The sequence below is a fragment of the Rhinichthys klamathensis genome, unplaced genomic scaffold, assembly GCF_029890125.1.
Source record: "Rhinichthys klamathensis goyatoka isolate OS25496 unplaced genomic scaffold, OSU_Roscu_1.1 h1tg000119l_1, whole genome shotgun sequence".
In the NCBI taxonomy this organism is placed as follows: domain Eukaryota; kingdom Metazoa; phylum Chordata; class Actinopteri; order Cypriniformes; family Leuciscidae; genus Rhinichthys; species Rhinichthys klamathensis.
In genome coordinates, this window is record NW_026606656.1 from 1,351,234 (window position 1) to 1,367,245 (window position 16,012).

The following is a 16,012-nucleotide window of genomic DNA, read 5'->3' on the forward strand; positions in this document are numbered from 1 at the left end:
ATTACGATTATCATGTCAACGGTTCAATTTGATTCGATATCCCGATGCATCATGATGCGTTGCAATATATTACTGCATTTTCGTCAATGAATACAAGCAGTAAGATATATGAACTCCCTTTTTAAAAGTACACTTCCTGTAGTCAAACAAAACTTAAAGGGATAGTTCACCCAAAAATGAAAATTCTGTCATCATTTACTCACCCTCATGTTGTTCCAAACCTGTAGGAGTTTCTTTCTTCTGTTGAACACAAAGGAAGATATTTTGAAGAATGTCGGTAACCAAACAGTTGTGGGGAGGCATTGACTTCCATAGTATGGAAAAAAATATTATGGAAGTCAATGGTGTCCCACAACTGCTTGGGTTACAAACATTCTTCAAAATCGTCTTTTATGTTCCACATAACATAGAAATTCATACAGATTTGAAACAATTTGAGGGTGAGGAAATGATGACAGAATTTTCATTTTTGGGTGAAGTATCCCTTTAAGTCTGAACACAGCAGCATTTAGAACTAATAAACCGTAAATATTAGTAAATATTAAAAGCACATGAAACTGTCAAGTAGTGTACTTAAGTTAACGCACACACACAGGCTGCACACACGATTGCACACACACACTACTTGCACGCATGCACACGCTCACACACTGTAAATGTTAAAATAGTGGGTGAATTTTTTATTACTCGCTTTTGTTTTTCACCTCCCTCCGCCATTTTACTCTAGCAAGTGCATATGCGACGAATGACGTCAGAGAAATGTCAGTAGGCTATAACGGTTATAAACGGTCTATTACTGCATCTACCTTGCGATGCATCTTAGTAAAGATTAATTTCAACACCCCTAAAAGACACCCAGGGTAACGTGTTTGCGTGTTTGTCTGCCATTCCAGAAGACTCCCGTTCTCAAATCAGAAGTGGTGGATGTCTTGGTCCAACATCACCTCTTTAGTTGGGACCTCTAGGTAATGCTGGCAACTAGTTACTAGCCTGCTGCTTGATAACTAGCTGCCAGAGCAAGAAGTGGTGGTAGTAGTAGCAGCTTAGTAGCTGTAGCGCTTGGTGTGTCCTGCTCTCCTGTTCACTGCTGTTTACATTGTGGCTCCAGATAATGTGAACTAAACCTCTAAAAACCAGTTTAGCCGCTTTTGTGTTGAATGCTAATTAAACTCTAAAGCAAATATCACTCTCTTCACTACATTTCATTTCAGACAGACCCCTGTATCCCAGTGTGCTGGTCAAGATAAAGCCTGCTCACACCAAGTCATATGCAGCTAAACAGCAAACATCTAGCACCAGAACTATTCACAATGAATCTAATGCTGGTTTATTTAATCGTTTCATCGGTTTTTGCCAGTGCTCAATCTAAATGAAAGGGAATTTAAAGAATTTGTCTTTGGTCTCTCACCAAGGCTGCATTTATTTGATCAAAAATAGTAAAGTTATGAAACTATTACAATTAAAATAACTGTTTTAGTCTATTTAAAAATGTAATTTATTCCAGTGATGTCAAAGCTGAATTTTCAGCATCATTACTCCAGTCTTCAGTGTCACATGATCCTTCAGAAATCATTCTAATATGATGATTTGATGCTCGAGAAACATTTCTGATTCTAATCAGTTGAAAATGTGATTACAATTTTTTGTGACAAACAGTGATACATTTTTTTCATGGTTTTTTGATGAATAAAAAGTTCAAAAAGACAGCATTTATTTGAAATATAAATCTTTTCTTACATTACAAATGTCTTTACTGTCACGTTTGATCAATTAATGTCCTTTAAAAATCGTTTTTAAATCGTACTGATCCCAAAATTTTGAACGGTACTAATGTATAACATATCATATTATAACATGATAAATGCAAACTCATTGGCTGAATATATTTATTTATTTTTGCATCTGAACAATTGAAAAATCCACTTGAAATATGAATGTATGCATGTATTTCAAACTTCATGCAGACATTCAACTTTGTGTGAACAGGCTTTAAGGGTGGATTGTCTGGGTGTTCTGACATAATTCAATGTCAGAATTGACATGTGTTGCACAGGATGATATTGTCATTATTAAGTATACATGCTCGTGAAAATCCTCTCTTCAGTCTAGAAGTAGGCTTGATGCTAATGGTTGTCTGTAAGTATCAGTGAGAGGCATTACCTGGAGTTCAGAATTTACTTAAAAGCTTGTTAGCTCGTAGAGGAATTTCCGCTCTGTCCTTTAGCTGAGTGGTTGTTAGTTCACCGTGATTCTCATGTCACCAGTGACCTTCTTGACTCAAGCTCTCAAGCACTGATAGAGTGCCATGTTTAATTACAGCAAGATAGTCTTGAAAATCAGTGGGAATGCTGAGAGCAGCCATTTGTTTTTAATTAATTCAGCCATTTAAGACTACAGAGAGCTGTTTAATCAGTGCAATGCAATTGCGAAGACACATTACCAAACGGCTCACTTTACCCCACTCTTTTTCCAGGAGAAGGAGCAGAGGCCTTTGAAGGAGGGAGTTCAGGACATGTTGGTGAAACATCACCTCTTCAGCTGGGACATCGATGGCTAAAACATCACACACATCCCATGAGCTGCAAACATAGGACAAATCACTCTCCATCTGCAGAAAAACAGGGGTTACATGTGAAATTCATGTTCATTTCATGTACAGCTTTATGTCACATGGCTGAAATGGTGAGTGTTTGTGTCTTGGCACAATAGTTTCACTTTTTGTCTCTTTTTTTTTTAAGAGTCTGTCTGTTCAAAGGAGGAGTCCTTTGCCAAGAGTTCACACAGAATCAAACAACAGAAAGGGCCAGTGTGGTCTGCCTGCAAGCACTTCATATCCTCCGAAGCAAAATAAATATTGCACCATTTGGGGCACAATTATGGTGGTTATGACTCATAAATGGATTTTGGCTCTTGAAGGATTGTTTTGAAGAGCTAAATCAGTGTCTGAATGATCACGTTTCACATTTGTGTATATTGGGAATGTACAATCAGAAATTAAACCACATTTAGCCAAACCTTTTCATAATTACGCTTAGCAATGTCAAACAATCTTCAGAGGATTGTCAAATCAAGAAAGATGGTTTCCAAAATAACTTTGGTTACCACCCCACATCTGTAAAATCAAATTACATGGTTTATAAGAAATACCAAGATATTTAGATGTAAAGTATGAAGAGAAAGTGGTATTTACCTTTTTTGAGATGTAGAATTGGTGAAGTCTAGTGCTGCATTAGTCTAGATCGAGTCAGAATGGACCACTCTGATCCTGCCAGAATGACAGAAGAGCCTACAGCAGTACAATTACATGATACAGTAAGTTAAAGGAAAAGGGTCCATTTTGTAGTTCTTGTAATTGGTTAAAAAAAAAAGTTTGTTTTGAACCAAACACTAGTCTGTATTGGCTTAGCATGACCAATTCGCAGGGCTGTAGATCGTATCCACGATAGCCGATAATGTGTACGTAAATAAAAATCTATATCTGTAAGAATTCTTGTCTTTTATTTGTTCAGCATATACTTGCTTTAATGGTTTTCAATCATTTACTTTGTCTTGAAAAGAAAAGATGCAGGGCAGGGACTTGGTTCAATCCATTGAATGTTTGATTGGATTAAGGCAGATCTGAACATGAGCTTGCAGGTGATTGTAAAAAGGGACGAGGTTTAAGCGGATTAAATGATTGGAGAAGTTCACCAGATAGAAGTCAGTCATTTCACAAGAAGATCGAGTTATGATTACTTGTTAAAAGTTACTAGGTTAAGGTTCTAGAAATAAAAGTAATGCATTTAGAAAATGAATAATGCTGACTTCAAAAAAAAGTTATTTAAAGTTCAGCTAAATGTTTCATTGTTGAGTTGAAATGCTACACATCAATAAGTTTTTTTTTTTTTTTTTTAAACATCAATAATGATGCATAAGAGGGGTCCCTGGACTAGATAGATAAACTCTGAGACAAAGTAGCAAAGAATCACACCCTGCTTAAATTGTCAACATCAGTTTATTTGTATATTGGTTGTGGAAAGTTTCACAAGTAAACGCAGAGAATGGTCCAGGTGTCATATTGCCTCAAGGGTGTGAATACTAAAGCTCAGCAAACAGTATAGCAATCTGAAAGAATTTACAGCAAGTGTTCAGGAGGCCTGTCAATCACAGCTGGAAAAAAAAACAGGTTCATTAATAAAACTTTTTTTTTTTTCTTATCCAAGAACAACTGCCACTGTTTTGTAAAGTTTCCCCACGAGGAACTATTACACAAATCTTTTAAACTAAAGATCTACATTCTATTCCTCATCCCTTACTCTGCATATATTTCACTGGGTAACCTAAAAAATATCTTATTTCACAATTTGAATATGCTCCCAGAACCTGAGCAGAGTCTATGAGGCCTGATAACACTAGGGTGACCAAGGATTTGGGAAACTGAATAGACTGAAATATGAGGTAATAATTAGCAATGACTGTTATTAGATTTTGAAGTGTGTTTAAATGCCAATTTGCATTTCACACTTAACTAGCTGCCAAAAAACTTTGCAGTCACGGTGTCTCAAAGCCGCCAGTGAATTCAGCTCAAAACACTTTCCAAAAGCATCTCTTATCGTTATGGTCCACAATAATGCGAATTCAAATTAAATGTGGTTTTGTGACGAGGCTTGTTAATAGTCCCATTAAAACAGTTTGCTACATAATGAAGAGTTAATTTCTAATGGGATTATCTTAAAAACGGGATAGAAATGACTCATTGAGCAAGTACATGATGTCATGTTCAGCAAGAAGAAACAGACTAAAAGTTTATCCTTCTTAAGTTGACATTTACAGCCAAAACAGAACCACCATGCAGTAATGCCTGTCCTATAGTCTCAATATCTACGGTATATACAGTCTACGAACACACGCACATCTTATAATAAGTTAAAATTCACGAAACAAGGTGCATGTTGGTTCTGTGAACTCCTTAAGCTTTGTCATCGAAGTGTTATGGTCCATGTGGGCAGGTAAAAGGCATGAGTAAAACATGGAGGGTGTACTGGACTCTTGAAAAGGGGCGAGTTTAACAGCCCCCGACTGCACCAGCAAGGGTCACTGTGGAGTTGTTTTGAGGTTTGCCTTTATGCCGCTGACCTCCTCGTCTTCTGCCTCCAGACTTTGGCTTCAAGAAGAAAAAAAAAAAGAGGAAGGAGGTTTTAAGATGATTGTTGACCTCTAAACTTTACACTTGATCCTGATATGGTAACTAACATTTTTGGTAACACTTTATATCACTTGTTTTATACATACTTGGTATAATATCTAAAAGTATAAAGCATATAATCGTAATAATAATACACAACTCCACAAAATGATTACACAATAAGTACGTGGCTCATTAGTATTAATCAGTATTTGATTTGCAAACGCAACTGAAAACGTTTCTATTTTCAATGGAACTAAAAAAAAAATATGACAAACATTTGAATTTTGTCAATTTGAATTCTAGACGTGTCATTTAAAGATGGAATTTAGAAATACATAAAAAAATCATTCAGATTAAAAAAAACCTTGAAGCTGTAATTTTATGATCGGAGCATTTAATGTCGTATCTCAAAAAAAAACGGAAAACATGTCGCATGAAGAATTTGGATTCAAAATTATAAAATTTGCCACAAAAAAAATTGGTAAATGTCTATGATTCAAATTTCAACAAAATTCCAAATATTTGTCCATCTGTCATTGTCAACTAAACAGATCATACAATCACCCCCCCAAAAATGATAACCATCACCCAAAATACTAGCAAGTTGTTCCTAAATAAACAGTAACACTATGGACTCACAAACCAGCAAGTATTAAACAACACCTTCTCGAAATGAAATCAGGTGGTCACAAGCCTCGCTCATTTCCATGCCACAGTATAATTTGGGTAAAGCCGGGCTCAGACTACAGGAGTTTTTAAATCATAACCGATTCAGTGAAATCTGGTTGCATTGCATCACACAAATAAGGAAAATCTTCACAGATTTTCTTCTTTCAAATCTCAAACCTTCACACACTACAAGTGCCAGTCACACACTACATATCATGCCAGATTTAGCACCTCGCATGGTCTCACGGGGAAGCGGATGTAAAATAAATGGACACTGTGTCACAGCAACTTGCTGTAGACATTATATAAGGTGAGACATTATAAAAGGCAGTCGTGTTGTTGCCACATTTCGACCAGCCGTTCCTCCATCTCTGTTCACCGGACTCGTACAGCTTCTTGTTGTTTCACGGTCACCATTTTAAAAGTTCCATCACTTCTGTCTCCTTGTAGACTTGTCTCTCACTGGCTATAGTGGAAGTACTGATGTAATCATCCCGATTTAAAATACTAAACATCAAGCATGGTTGATATTGTCTGGGCGGCCCTGATGTGTCCGTGAGCAGATCGGGAGGTTTAAGATTTGATCTGTAAACACCTCACATTACCAGATAATCTGGGCCGAACATCGGAACCGTCCGATGCCCTACTCCCATTTTTCCTCGATTATCGGGAGGGGTAAATTGGCATGAAACTCCTGTAGTCCAATCCCGGCTTAAAAGATGCATCATGCAATGTCCTTTCAGTACATTGAGAACCTATAAACAGCACAGTTCCTGTGAGGGGATAATTAGCAGTCTTGGGAATGAGTGAGTCACTTGGTTCCCTTGTTTTACCTTGTTCTCTTTGTTTTGAGGGTCTTCCTCCATTTCTGTCTGAAGCAGTAATAAGTGTGAAACAATAAGGTAAAGGAAACAGAGCAGTTTATGGGAAATAAGGAGGGATGAAAATGGAAGAACAGGTGAAGAAAAGCAACAGCATGATGTAGGTAAAGAAAGGTAAATAATTCATACGAGTATCAAAAGGGAAAAAGTGATAGAAAGCTATTAGAAAGCTGGACAGATCCGACAAACCAGAGCAGGAAGAGAAACTGACAATACTTGTAAATCTGAGCACAACACAGCATTTCTGTTATTACCTGTTGTGGTATGTTTTGCTGAGCGGCTGGCGATCCTGTGCAAGCAGTCTCCTCACAGGGTGGAGCCGTTCCATCCTCTCTTCTAGCCGGGGCTTTCTTTGTTGACTGCATCTTGATTTGCGGAGGTTTGGAGTTTGACGGCTGATTATTTGTTGACAGGAGCAACTACAAGTCAAGAGAACAAAAGTGAAAATTAACACTCATAAACGTGAGGTTTATAATATAATTCTGAACGATAATAATGCCAACTTCCAATTTATCCTCATCTACTAGCTGTGTCTTTAAAAATACTGAAAAACTTGCATGTATTCGGTTCTGACCTACACACTCAATCTTTTGCCCCATGAATCTGACCTTGGTGATGGTGCCCACAGCTTTGGTTCTTCCCTCTCTGAAGACAAGCCTCTGGTCTATGTGCAGGTACTCTGGGGTTTTAATGAAGCGGAAGTGGACGGTAGCTTTGTCTCCTGTGCGCAAGCAGTCACTGGTCATAGACAGGATAGTAGCTGTCTGCCTGATGCTACCACAGTGCACTGTGGGAAGGGAAGTACGAGAAAAATGGTAAGAGGAAAACCTCACATACTTACATTCAAGAGCGTAAAAGTGCATGTATCTCACCCATGGCTTGATATCTAGGCGAGATGGTCGTCGGGTGATGTAAAACTAGTATTTCAGCCTCAAACTCCCAGTATGCCTGTGGGTTTAATCTTGGTGACACCATGACCATCCCCTTCCTTATTGAGGAGCGCTTGATCTGAAGGAGAGAGAAATGACAATAAGGAGGGGATAGTTATGATATGAGGTTCATGAACAAATTACTCTTATGAACAAGTTCTTTTAATACACAAGTCAAAAAGATTCAAAAAAACGGTCTCAAACTCACTTGTGAATTAGCGGTTTGAAGGATTGTGAGCGAGTCTGATTCAGAGTAAAACATTTGCAACCGATTCTCTTAATGAACTGATTTGTGTCCGAGAGATTGATTACAGCAGTCATAAGAGAGAATAATGTGAAATTTGCCATCACTCCCTCTGCTGTTGTATTAGAAACACCCTCACAGCAGCATTAATTACTGTTTTGTTATTTACTACCAAGGTAATAAAACACAGTCTAGCGTTGTAATTGTATTTACATTTTTTATATAATATTATATTTTATATAAATTTGGAAAAAAAAAAACTTTACTAGAATTGTGATAACTGTGGAAAAAACGCTTCATTGCAGTCTGTGAAAAGGGTCTATCAGGGTCACTAGAGAGACAACATCAATTAGGAACTAAATTGCTTCTGGCCAACCTTCTTTGAGTCATTCTGTAATTTGCCAACTACAATAATTTGGACAAAATGTTTAATTTTAGCAATTTATTTAGGCAAGGCAAGTTTATTTATATAGCACATTTCATACACAATGGTAATTCAAAGTGCTTTACATAGAAGAAATTAAAATAATCAAAACAAATAAGAATAATTAAAACAGTTTAGAATAAAAAATAAAATAAAGTACAGTAAAAACAGTCGGACGAACAGTGGCACAATGCTCATTCAGTAAATGCATAACTAAACGGATGTGTTTTGAGTCTGGATTTGAATGTGACTACTGTAGGAGCACATCTGATCTCCTCTGGAAGCTGGTTCCAGCTGCGGCTGGCATAATAGCTAAAAGCAGACTCTCCTTGCTTAGAGTGAACCCTTGGTATTTCTAGCTGATGTGATCCTAATGATCTGAGTGATCTGTTAGGTTTATATTCAGTGAGCATATCTGCAATATATTGAGGTCCTAGCCCATTGAATGATTTATATACCAGTAATAATACTTTAAAATCAATCCTAAATGTAACTGGGAGCCAGTGTAAAGACCTGAGGACTGGTGTGATATGTTCATATTTTCTGGTTCTGCTCAGAATCCTGGCAGCAGCGTTCTGTATGAGCTGCAACTGTCTTATGGTCTTTTTAGGAAGGCCAGTGAGGAGTCCATTACAATAATCCACCCTGCTGGTGATGAAAGCATGCACAAGTTTCTCGAAGTCTTGATTGGAAACAAAGCATCTAATTCTTGCAATATTTTTCAGATGATAGTACGCTGATTTAGTTATTGCTTTGACATGACTAATGAAACTAAGGTCTGACTCTAGAGAGACACCAAGATTTCTGACTTGATTTTTAGTTGTTAGACCCCTAGAGTCAAGGTATGCGTTCACCTTGAGAACTTCATCTTTGTTTCCAAACACAATGACTTCAGTTTTGTCTTTGTTTAACTGTAGAAAGTTTTGGCACATCCAACTGTTTACTTCATCAATGCATTGGCACAGGGAGTCAATGGGGCTGTAGTCGTTAGGCGATAGGGCTAAGTAGAGCTGTGTGTCGTCTGCATAGCTGTGGTAAGCAATTTTGTTCTTTCTCATTATTTGGCTCAGTGGGAGCATATACAGGTTGAACAGGAGTGGCGCAAGAATTTGAGCCTTGAGGGACTCCGCAAGTCATGGATGTCCACTGAGACAATTTATTTAGTCTGGAACCCACGCCACATACCTTTTTCAGAGCAAAAGAGGCCGTCTGTCCACCACGGACCTCTTTCACAGGCATCCTCTTGCGGTGAATGGATTTGACGGTGATGGAGAGGAAAGCGCCCAAAGGGTCTGGTCCAAGAAGCAAAGTGTCATTGAGTCGAATCAGCCCTCGTAACGTGGTCCCAGACACTACCGTTCCTACACCCTTCCCCCCAAAAAAAATCAGACCGTTGAGAGAGGGGAAACATAAATATATTAACAGAGACAGAAAGCATGCTTACTGGCACTGAATAGGTGTCATCTATCTGGAACTCGGCAGGCTCGTGGTCTTTGAATGAGCTTCTGGAGGAGAGCAGGTTTAGGAACATCTTCAGTAGGTCCATGTTCTCTCCTGTGACGTTAGAGATCTGGAAGATGGGACATATTCTACAAAACACACAAATATAGATAAGTCTGGAGAATAACAGAGTTTAAAGTTGGCAGGTAAGCAATGCGTGTATTGTGGGGCACTACCTCTCAGAACTAAAGTTGGATGCTGTGACGATGACATCATCTTTGTTCTGGACTAGGACAGGGATCTTTCTGCAGCCTGGAGACTTTAATATCTTCTGCAGGAGCTTCAAGGTCTCTGAAAAGGCAGACAGTGTTAAATTCACTAGCATGGCAATACCTACAGCTTTCCATAATTTACAGTCAATTAAACAATGGCATTATTTGTGGACTCATGGTTCACCTTGAAGAATATTAGCTGGACACATGTCAATCTTAGTAACCACCACAAACACGGGAACATTGAGAGCTAATGCTAAACCCAGGTGCTCTTTGGTCATGCCAACAATTCCTGCATTACTTCCAATCTGTGAAAGAGAGTGAAAAGGAGTAAATTTATATATGTCCACAACAATCATCAGTTCACTTTGTTCCAAACAATATGAGCTGTCCACTTTGGCAGCACTTTTAGGCCTAGCAAGTGTACTCCCAACATGAAGTTTGATCCAAATAGTTCCTTACTAAATCATGTTGCCTTAAGGTGCAGTCACATTTACCATTATTCAGCTAATTTTAGAGGTCGAAATCCAGTCAATGCAATAGGAATCTACACGACTAGGAGTTTCGCATGAGGGCGAAAGATTTCCATACACAGATTTTGCAACAGGTTCAAATTGGTCACACAATTTGCCGCATTGACCAACAAACAGCTGCTCGGTTTGAGAATGACCTCTGTGTGATCTGTGCTTAATACATTGCTACACTATTAAAAATAAACAATGGACCTTTTTGCCTGCAAATTTTCTCACTCATATAATTTATGTAATGCACGTGAGTGACTGTTGACAGTGTTGCTGCCTATGAAGAACATTTCAAATAGGATGCTGCCATTGGAGAAACTGTAGCTGCCTATCAAAACATCAAGCCTCAATAGGTTTTGAAACAGAGCTTTGTCTTCCCTCCTTACCATTAGCATGCAGAAATCAGGCAGATGACCTGTCATTCCAAACACAGTCGTCTTCAGGTACTTCTCATGGCCAGCAAGGTCAATAAAGGTAATAACTTTAGAAGACTTCTCACAGATCTTGGTCCAATCCAGGCTACCTCCGTGACTGTCGGGTTTGTTGACTACCTGGCCCTCTTGATCAAATCCCAGGATGTCGTTGCCCACGCTGCTGGTGCGCCCACTCTCCATTTCGTGCTTGTGCCTGAAGAGCTTCTGTCGCGCAAAGCCACGACCATTATCCAACTCTCCATGAGTCAGCACCCCTAGCAGAGTGCTTTTACCGGCATCCACATTCCCCACTACAGCCACCCTGAGGTAAACACCATCATGACTTTGAGTTAGTAACCTGAAATGGCTACACTCAAAGTAAAAGTGTCTTATAGATCTTGGAAGACACATTAAAGATGCCCTTTTAACAGAGCACAAGTCTTATGGGTCATTGATATGGTACATTACCATTAGAAAGTTTGGGGTCAGTATGATTTTTTCATGTTTTTGAAAGAAGTCTCTTATGGTCAACAAGAATGCATTTATTTGATAAAAGTGCTCTACAAACTGTAATATTGTGAAATATTACAATTTAAAAATTACTTTTCCGTTTTAATACATTTTAAAATGTAATGCATTCCTCTGATGGCAAAGCTGAATTTTCAGCATCATTATTCCAGTCTTCAGTGTCACATGATCCTTCAGAAATCAAATGATTTGATGCTCAAGAAGGGATTTGCGATATCACGATTTTAGATCATGAACGATTAAAATGTCTCCACGGTCTGCTTTCTAAGAAATATAGTAATGCACATTCTATCAGTTGCAGTTCTGGCGCGGCGCCCCGTCCCAGCAAACTGTACTACGTGACATACATTCACATCATATGTTTAGCAACACAGCCGTAGGGTTATGCTCATGTGACATTGCAGTTCTTTGCAATCATGAAAGTTTATTGTTTGCCTTGCCAGTTAAACATTTTATTTGCACGCTGTTCTGACATATGCTTTTCTGAGCGCTAACATAGCGCGTCTGTACTGAACTAAGTTCTCTGTCAAATACACACAAGGTTTACATAAACACAGTCAGTTATGTCTTAAGTAAAAGTTGGGAGAAAATCGGATGCGTGTCTGTTTATTAGATCAGTGCATGAGATCTGAAAGTGACAGCAGCCTAATATACCTACTGCAGTTTGTAATTACTGTATTATTGTTAATCCAATAAAAAAAGAAAATCACTTACTGCTCTTCGGTGAATAACTTAAGTAGCTTTAATAAGAATCAATGTATAATTTATACAGTGAAGTCATTCTTTTTCTTTCATATTTTGTTACCTTGTAAGGCTAAATGGTTTTAAATAGGCAAATTAGTTTTGCTGTACTGCTCAGTGATTTATAATATGATAAAATCGTGACTTGTGATCTTCCTGAAAAGAATTGTGATATGATATCTTTCCATAACACCCACCCCAATGCGCATGAAATATTTTTATCATCAATTTTGAAAACAGTTGTGCTGCTTAACATATTTGTGTGTACTCTGATGCAGTGTTTTTTATGATTCTTTGATGAATAGAAAGTTCAAAAGGGCAGCATATATTTGAAATATAAATATTTTATAACATTATGAATGTCTTTACGGTCACTTTTGATCAATTTAATGTGAATCAAAGTATTAATTTCTTTCAACAACAAAAAAGTCATACCAACCTGCAAACTTTTGAATGGTAGTGTACATTCTTGATCTTTTGGATTAACTTTTCTCACTCTTTGCATTTGTTCACGGTCAACGTTTGTTGTGTGGAAAATAGCAGCCTCTACATTCTAATAAACATCTCATTTTGTGTTCCACAAAAAAAAAAAAGAAGAAAAAAAAAAAAATGAACAACAATGAATAGATGAGTCCAAGTATTTATTTTTGGTTGAGCTGAACTGTCCCTTAAATTGCAAGAAAAGGCCACTTTCTCCATTGACATCACTCACCTAACCTCCAAGAAGTCGGCTTCTCCCACCTGGCGGCGAATAAGGTAATCTCTGACCTGGCCACCAGCCTCAGTTCGCTCCCTCAACAGGATGAGGTCTGCCTCGATCTGCTCACACATGGACCTTACTGTGGCCACAGACGCCTGCATATCACTCTCATTCAAACCATAGTCTCCACCATCTTAAAGAGAGAGACACAAGCATGTGAGTATTAAAAAAAAAACAATAAAAGATAAAAAATCTAAATTGAGTCTTGTTGGGTTCATTTCAGTGTCTTACCTGAACCCACGCCCAAGACATAGATGGTCTCCCCGCAGCCCTCGTCCATCCTCTCACGCAGTTGCCGTAGTAACAAGTCATACTGTTCTCCATTGGGACTGACCAGGGCTAGCTATGATGCATAAAGGAAAAGAGTCATATAAAACACAGATTAGTTGTGGAAAAGAAATTTCTCCTGTTTGTTTTGTTACCCGCCATCTGACTCAACGTCAGTGTAAAAAAGGAACAACAAAGTCATCATTGGACTTTGAGAACAGTTGTCTGACTTTACTGCTTGTTACATCAGATGTCTTGAGGAGTAATGTTGCAGAATGTGGAGTGACGGAGCTCCATGCAAAACACTGTTTAGCAGAAACAGAGCTCAGCTCCAGCCATATTCATATGATTCAACAGATCCTCCCTCAGACTGAAACGGTCTGATGAATGATAAGGAGGCCGCTGTCTCAGCAGAAAACACGAACTCTCATCTGCCTTGGTTCCCACATCCATCAAGGTTAGGCACTGGTGGCTATGTAGGTCTAAATTAGAAACTGACGTGTTGAGCTGTGCCGTGTTGTGACATGCTTTTCATCATCTAAAACCATCTTAGACAACATTTTTCTAATTCGTGGGTAATTATAATGCATGTCATTTTAATATATCATAGTATTTGAGAGAGTGCATGAAATATTTGTACTTCTCATTAGGTACTAGTTCTTATTTCTCGGCGTGTGTGCATTTCTACTTTTACCCATTTATGAGACATTAATATATCTATTCCAATTCATACTAGTACCATTTCTCATCTCACTAGTCATTTGCCATGTGACATCATTAGTCAGAACAGGTACATAATAGTTCAATTAAAAATATTGCTATAAAGATTAAAATTGTTACTAGTATCAACTGGAATGTACACTAGTGTCTAAAACAAGGGAAACTGTAATATATATATTTAAATTTAACTATTTTAATAGTTAATCAGAAACAACTACTAAAACTATTGAATAGTTACTAGTAAAACTAGAATGAGGTTAAAAACAATCAAATACTATTTGGAATAAATCGTTGATAGGTTCTGTGCTTAAGATATAGAACTTAATGGCAAAATGTATTTATTACCTGTAACAAAATAGTAACTATTTGTATCGAAAGAACAAATGATGGCTAGTCACTGTTGGATTACTTACTAACTGGAAACATTACAGTAGCACTGGCTGGTTATTATTACTTACAGAATGTTCATATTCAAGAGGTTGGTTATTTTATGAAGGTTTTTTTTTTTTTTTTTTTGTATTAGGTTAATTTTAATGTACCAATATAGTTTATCAATTTTATTACAGTTTTAGTTTTAGACATTTTAGTACATCAAGTAAAACCAAGTGAAAATGAGAAATTATACCTTGGCAACTATCTGAAATTAAATTAGATTAAATTGTATTTCTGCAGACGTATTTTATTTCAAGTAAGTATATTTTTTAATGGTATAAGTTGACTACAATAACCCTGATCATAGCTCTGTTTCTACAATGGTGTTAAAACTTTAGGACCATAAATAAATGTATCAATTGGTGTAAAATGCACTTTGATCTGTTTATCTCCTCAGTGACTCCCTCCTGCTAAAGGGAAAACCCTCTGTGTTGCGTTGATATTTCATCAGGTTTTGTGTTGTCAGGTTGTCATCTCTTCCCTCACTGATGTCTTTCATTCATTGGGTTTAATACAGATTTACAGCCCAAAATCAGCTTGCTTTACACCAAAACCCCCACAAAGATGGATAAATTAGAAAGCTATATTCGAATGCTGCACTACAATGGGTGCATATGATACAGACAAGAGATATGTTTTTAAAAAAACATCGTTGAACATAGCCGGTTTAGCTTAGGTTTACAGGTACAAGCACTCAGCCGTCAGCTGATAAAACCGTGAAAATATCAAAAAAGTGATGCAAATCAAATCGCATGATTAAAAGTCACTTCAAAATTTAAACATGTAGTCATGTTATTAATAATACGGTTTTTTTGTAAACACTCCGACTAAGCTAACTCTGTTTGAGGCCTACCTTGCTAGAGAAGTCTATGCCAAGATCCACGGCCTCGCCGTTGAACATCTCCTCGTCCTCGGAGCACTCTGCCCCGTCATCATCGCCACATCCCCGGCCAGGAGCAAACATGCTAGCGGGGACTACGGACTCTGACAACCCTATGGCCCCGGGATTAAAAACCGGATCCGTCGTCGTTAACGATGCCATCTCTCTGGCAGCAATTTTTAAAATCAAGCTAAAAATTTTTAAAACGATACGGCTTTTGGGGAAACAATTGTAAGCTGATGCAGCACAAACACATTCAGCCTGTAACGCCGCTCACCACTACTCTTTGCCACTAGGCTAAAACCCGCTGCGTCGAGATAAACACGTATCGCTACATATTACTCGCGGTATCACAATAACATGCTAAACTGATAATAGCACACTCAAATCTTACAACTCGGTCACTGAGCACGTTTAAGTGTTAGTTTAAAATGTTAAGAAAATTAGTCATGTGTGTTTTTCTTATCCTCATGATTTATACAACAGAGTTGATGCCAATCGTTTTCTTTAGAACCCAAATCACGTGTGTTATTATCCAATGAAAATTCGTGGGCGGTGCATATCTTTACTAATACACTGTAATTGTATTGCAAATGATGCAACATTTATTTATAAAGTCGCAAGGTTTGTTTCGGAACAGGCTTAGGTTGACAGAAAAAAAACATCAATTACCAAAAAAGAAGAGACTAATCAAACCAGTCTAAATTGCAGCGATTGTAACCGA

The 16,012-nt window shown here is 37.8% G+C and overlaps 2 protein-coding genes across 4 annotated transcripts in view; one reads left to right on the forward strand and one right to left on the reverse strand.

The window, feature by feature from the left end:
• sgsm3 (small G protein signaling modulator 3) overlaps positions 1-2,874 on the forward strand; it is a 35,356-nt gene extending 32,482 nt beyond the window's left edge. Inside the window, exons 21-22 of one of the 2 annotated variants that reach the window (XM_056255165.1) lie at positions 894-965; positions 2,474-2,874. In XM_056255165.1, the coding sequence (XP_056111140.1) occupies positions 894-965 (72 nt within the window). In that variant the 3' untranslated portion in view covers positions 2,474-2,874. The remainder of the gene's footprint in view (positions 1-893; positions 966-2,473) is intronic. The other variant, XM_056255164.1, reaches the window with a different exon arrangement.
• A 1,101-nt stretch (positions 2,875-3,975) lies between these two features.
• Positions 3,976-15,756, reverse strand: gtpbp1 (GTP binding protein 1). Of its 2 annotated transcripts, XM_056255166.1 has the most exons (13): positions 15,262-15,756; positions 13,221-13,332; positions 12,942-13,122; positions 10,934-11,282; positions 10,211-10,334; positions 9,991-10,105; positions 9,759-9,903; positions 9,500-9,682; positions 7,590-7,725; positions 7,326-7,504; positions 6,972-7,136; positions 6,670-6,708; positions 3,976-5,143 (listed from the first exon to the last, which is right to left on the reverse strand). In XM_056255166.1, the coding sequence occupies exons 1-13, from the start codon at positions 15,448-15,450 to the stop codon at positions 5,045-5,047; spliced, it is 2,016 nt and encodes a 671-aa protein (XP_056111141.1). In that variant the 5' UTR covers positions 15,451-15,756; the 3' UTR covers positions 3,976-5,044. The 2 variants fall into 2 exon arrangements, with proteins under 2 accessions (XP_056111141.1, XP_056111142.1); XM_056255167.1 differs by lacking the exon at positions 6,670-6,708 and having other exon boundaries at positions 15,262-15,755.
• Positions 15,757-16,012: the final 256 nt, after the last annotated feature.

What these genes read in the sequence shown, in the direction of transcription:
- gtpbp1 (XM_056255166.1), bottom strand. Translation starts at nt 15,450, where the DNA reads ATGGCATCGTTAACGACGACGGATCCGGTTTTTAATCCCGGGGCCATA. An exon ending in TCCAGCTAATATTCTTCAAG is followed by an intron (nt 10,106 to 10,210) that starts GTGAACCATGAG and finishes CTGCCTTTTCAG; the next exon opens with AGACCTTGAAGCTCCTGCAG. An exon ending in TCCAACTTTAGTTCTGAGAG is followed by an intron (nt 9,904 to 9,990) that starts GTAGTGCCCCAC and finishes TGTGTTTTGTAG; the next exon opens with AATATGTCCCATCTTCCAGA.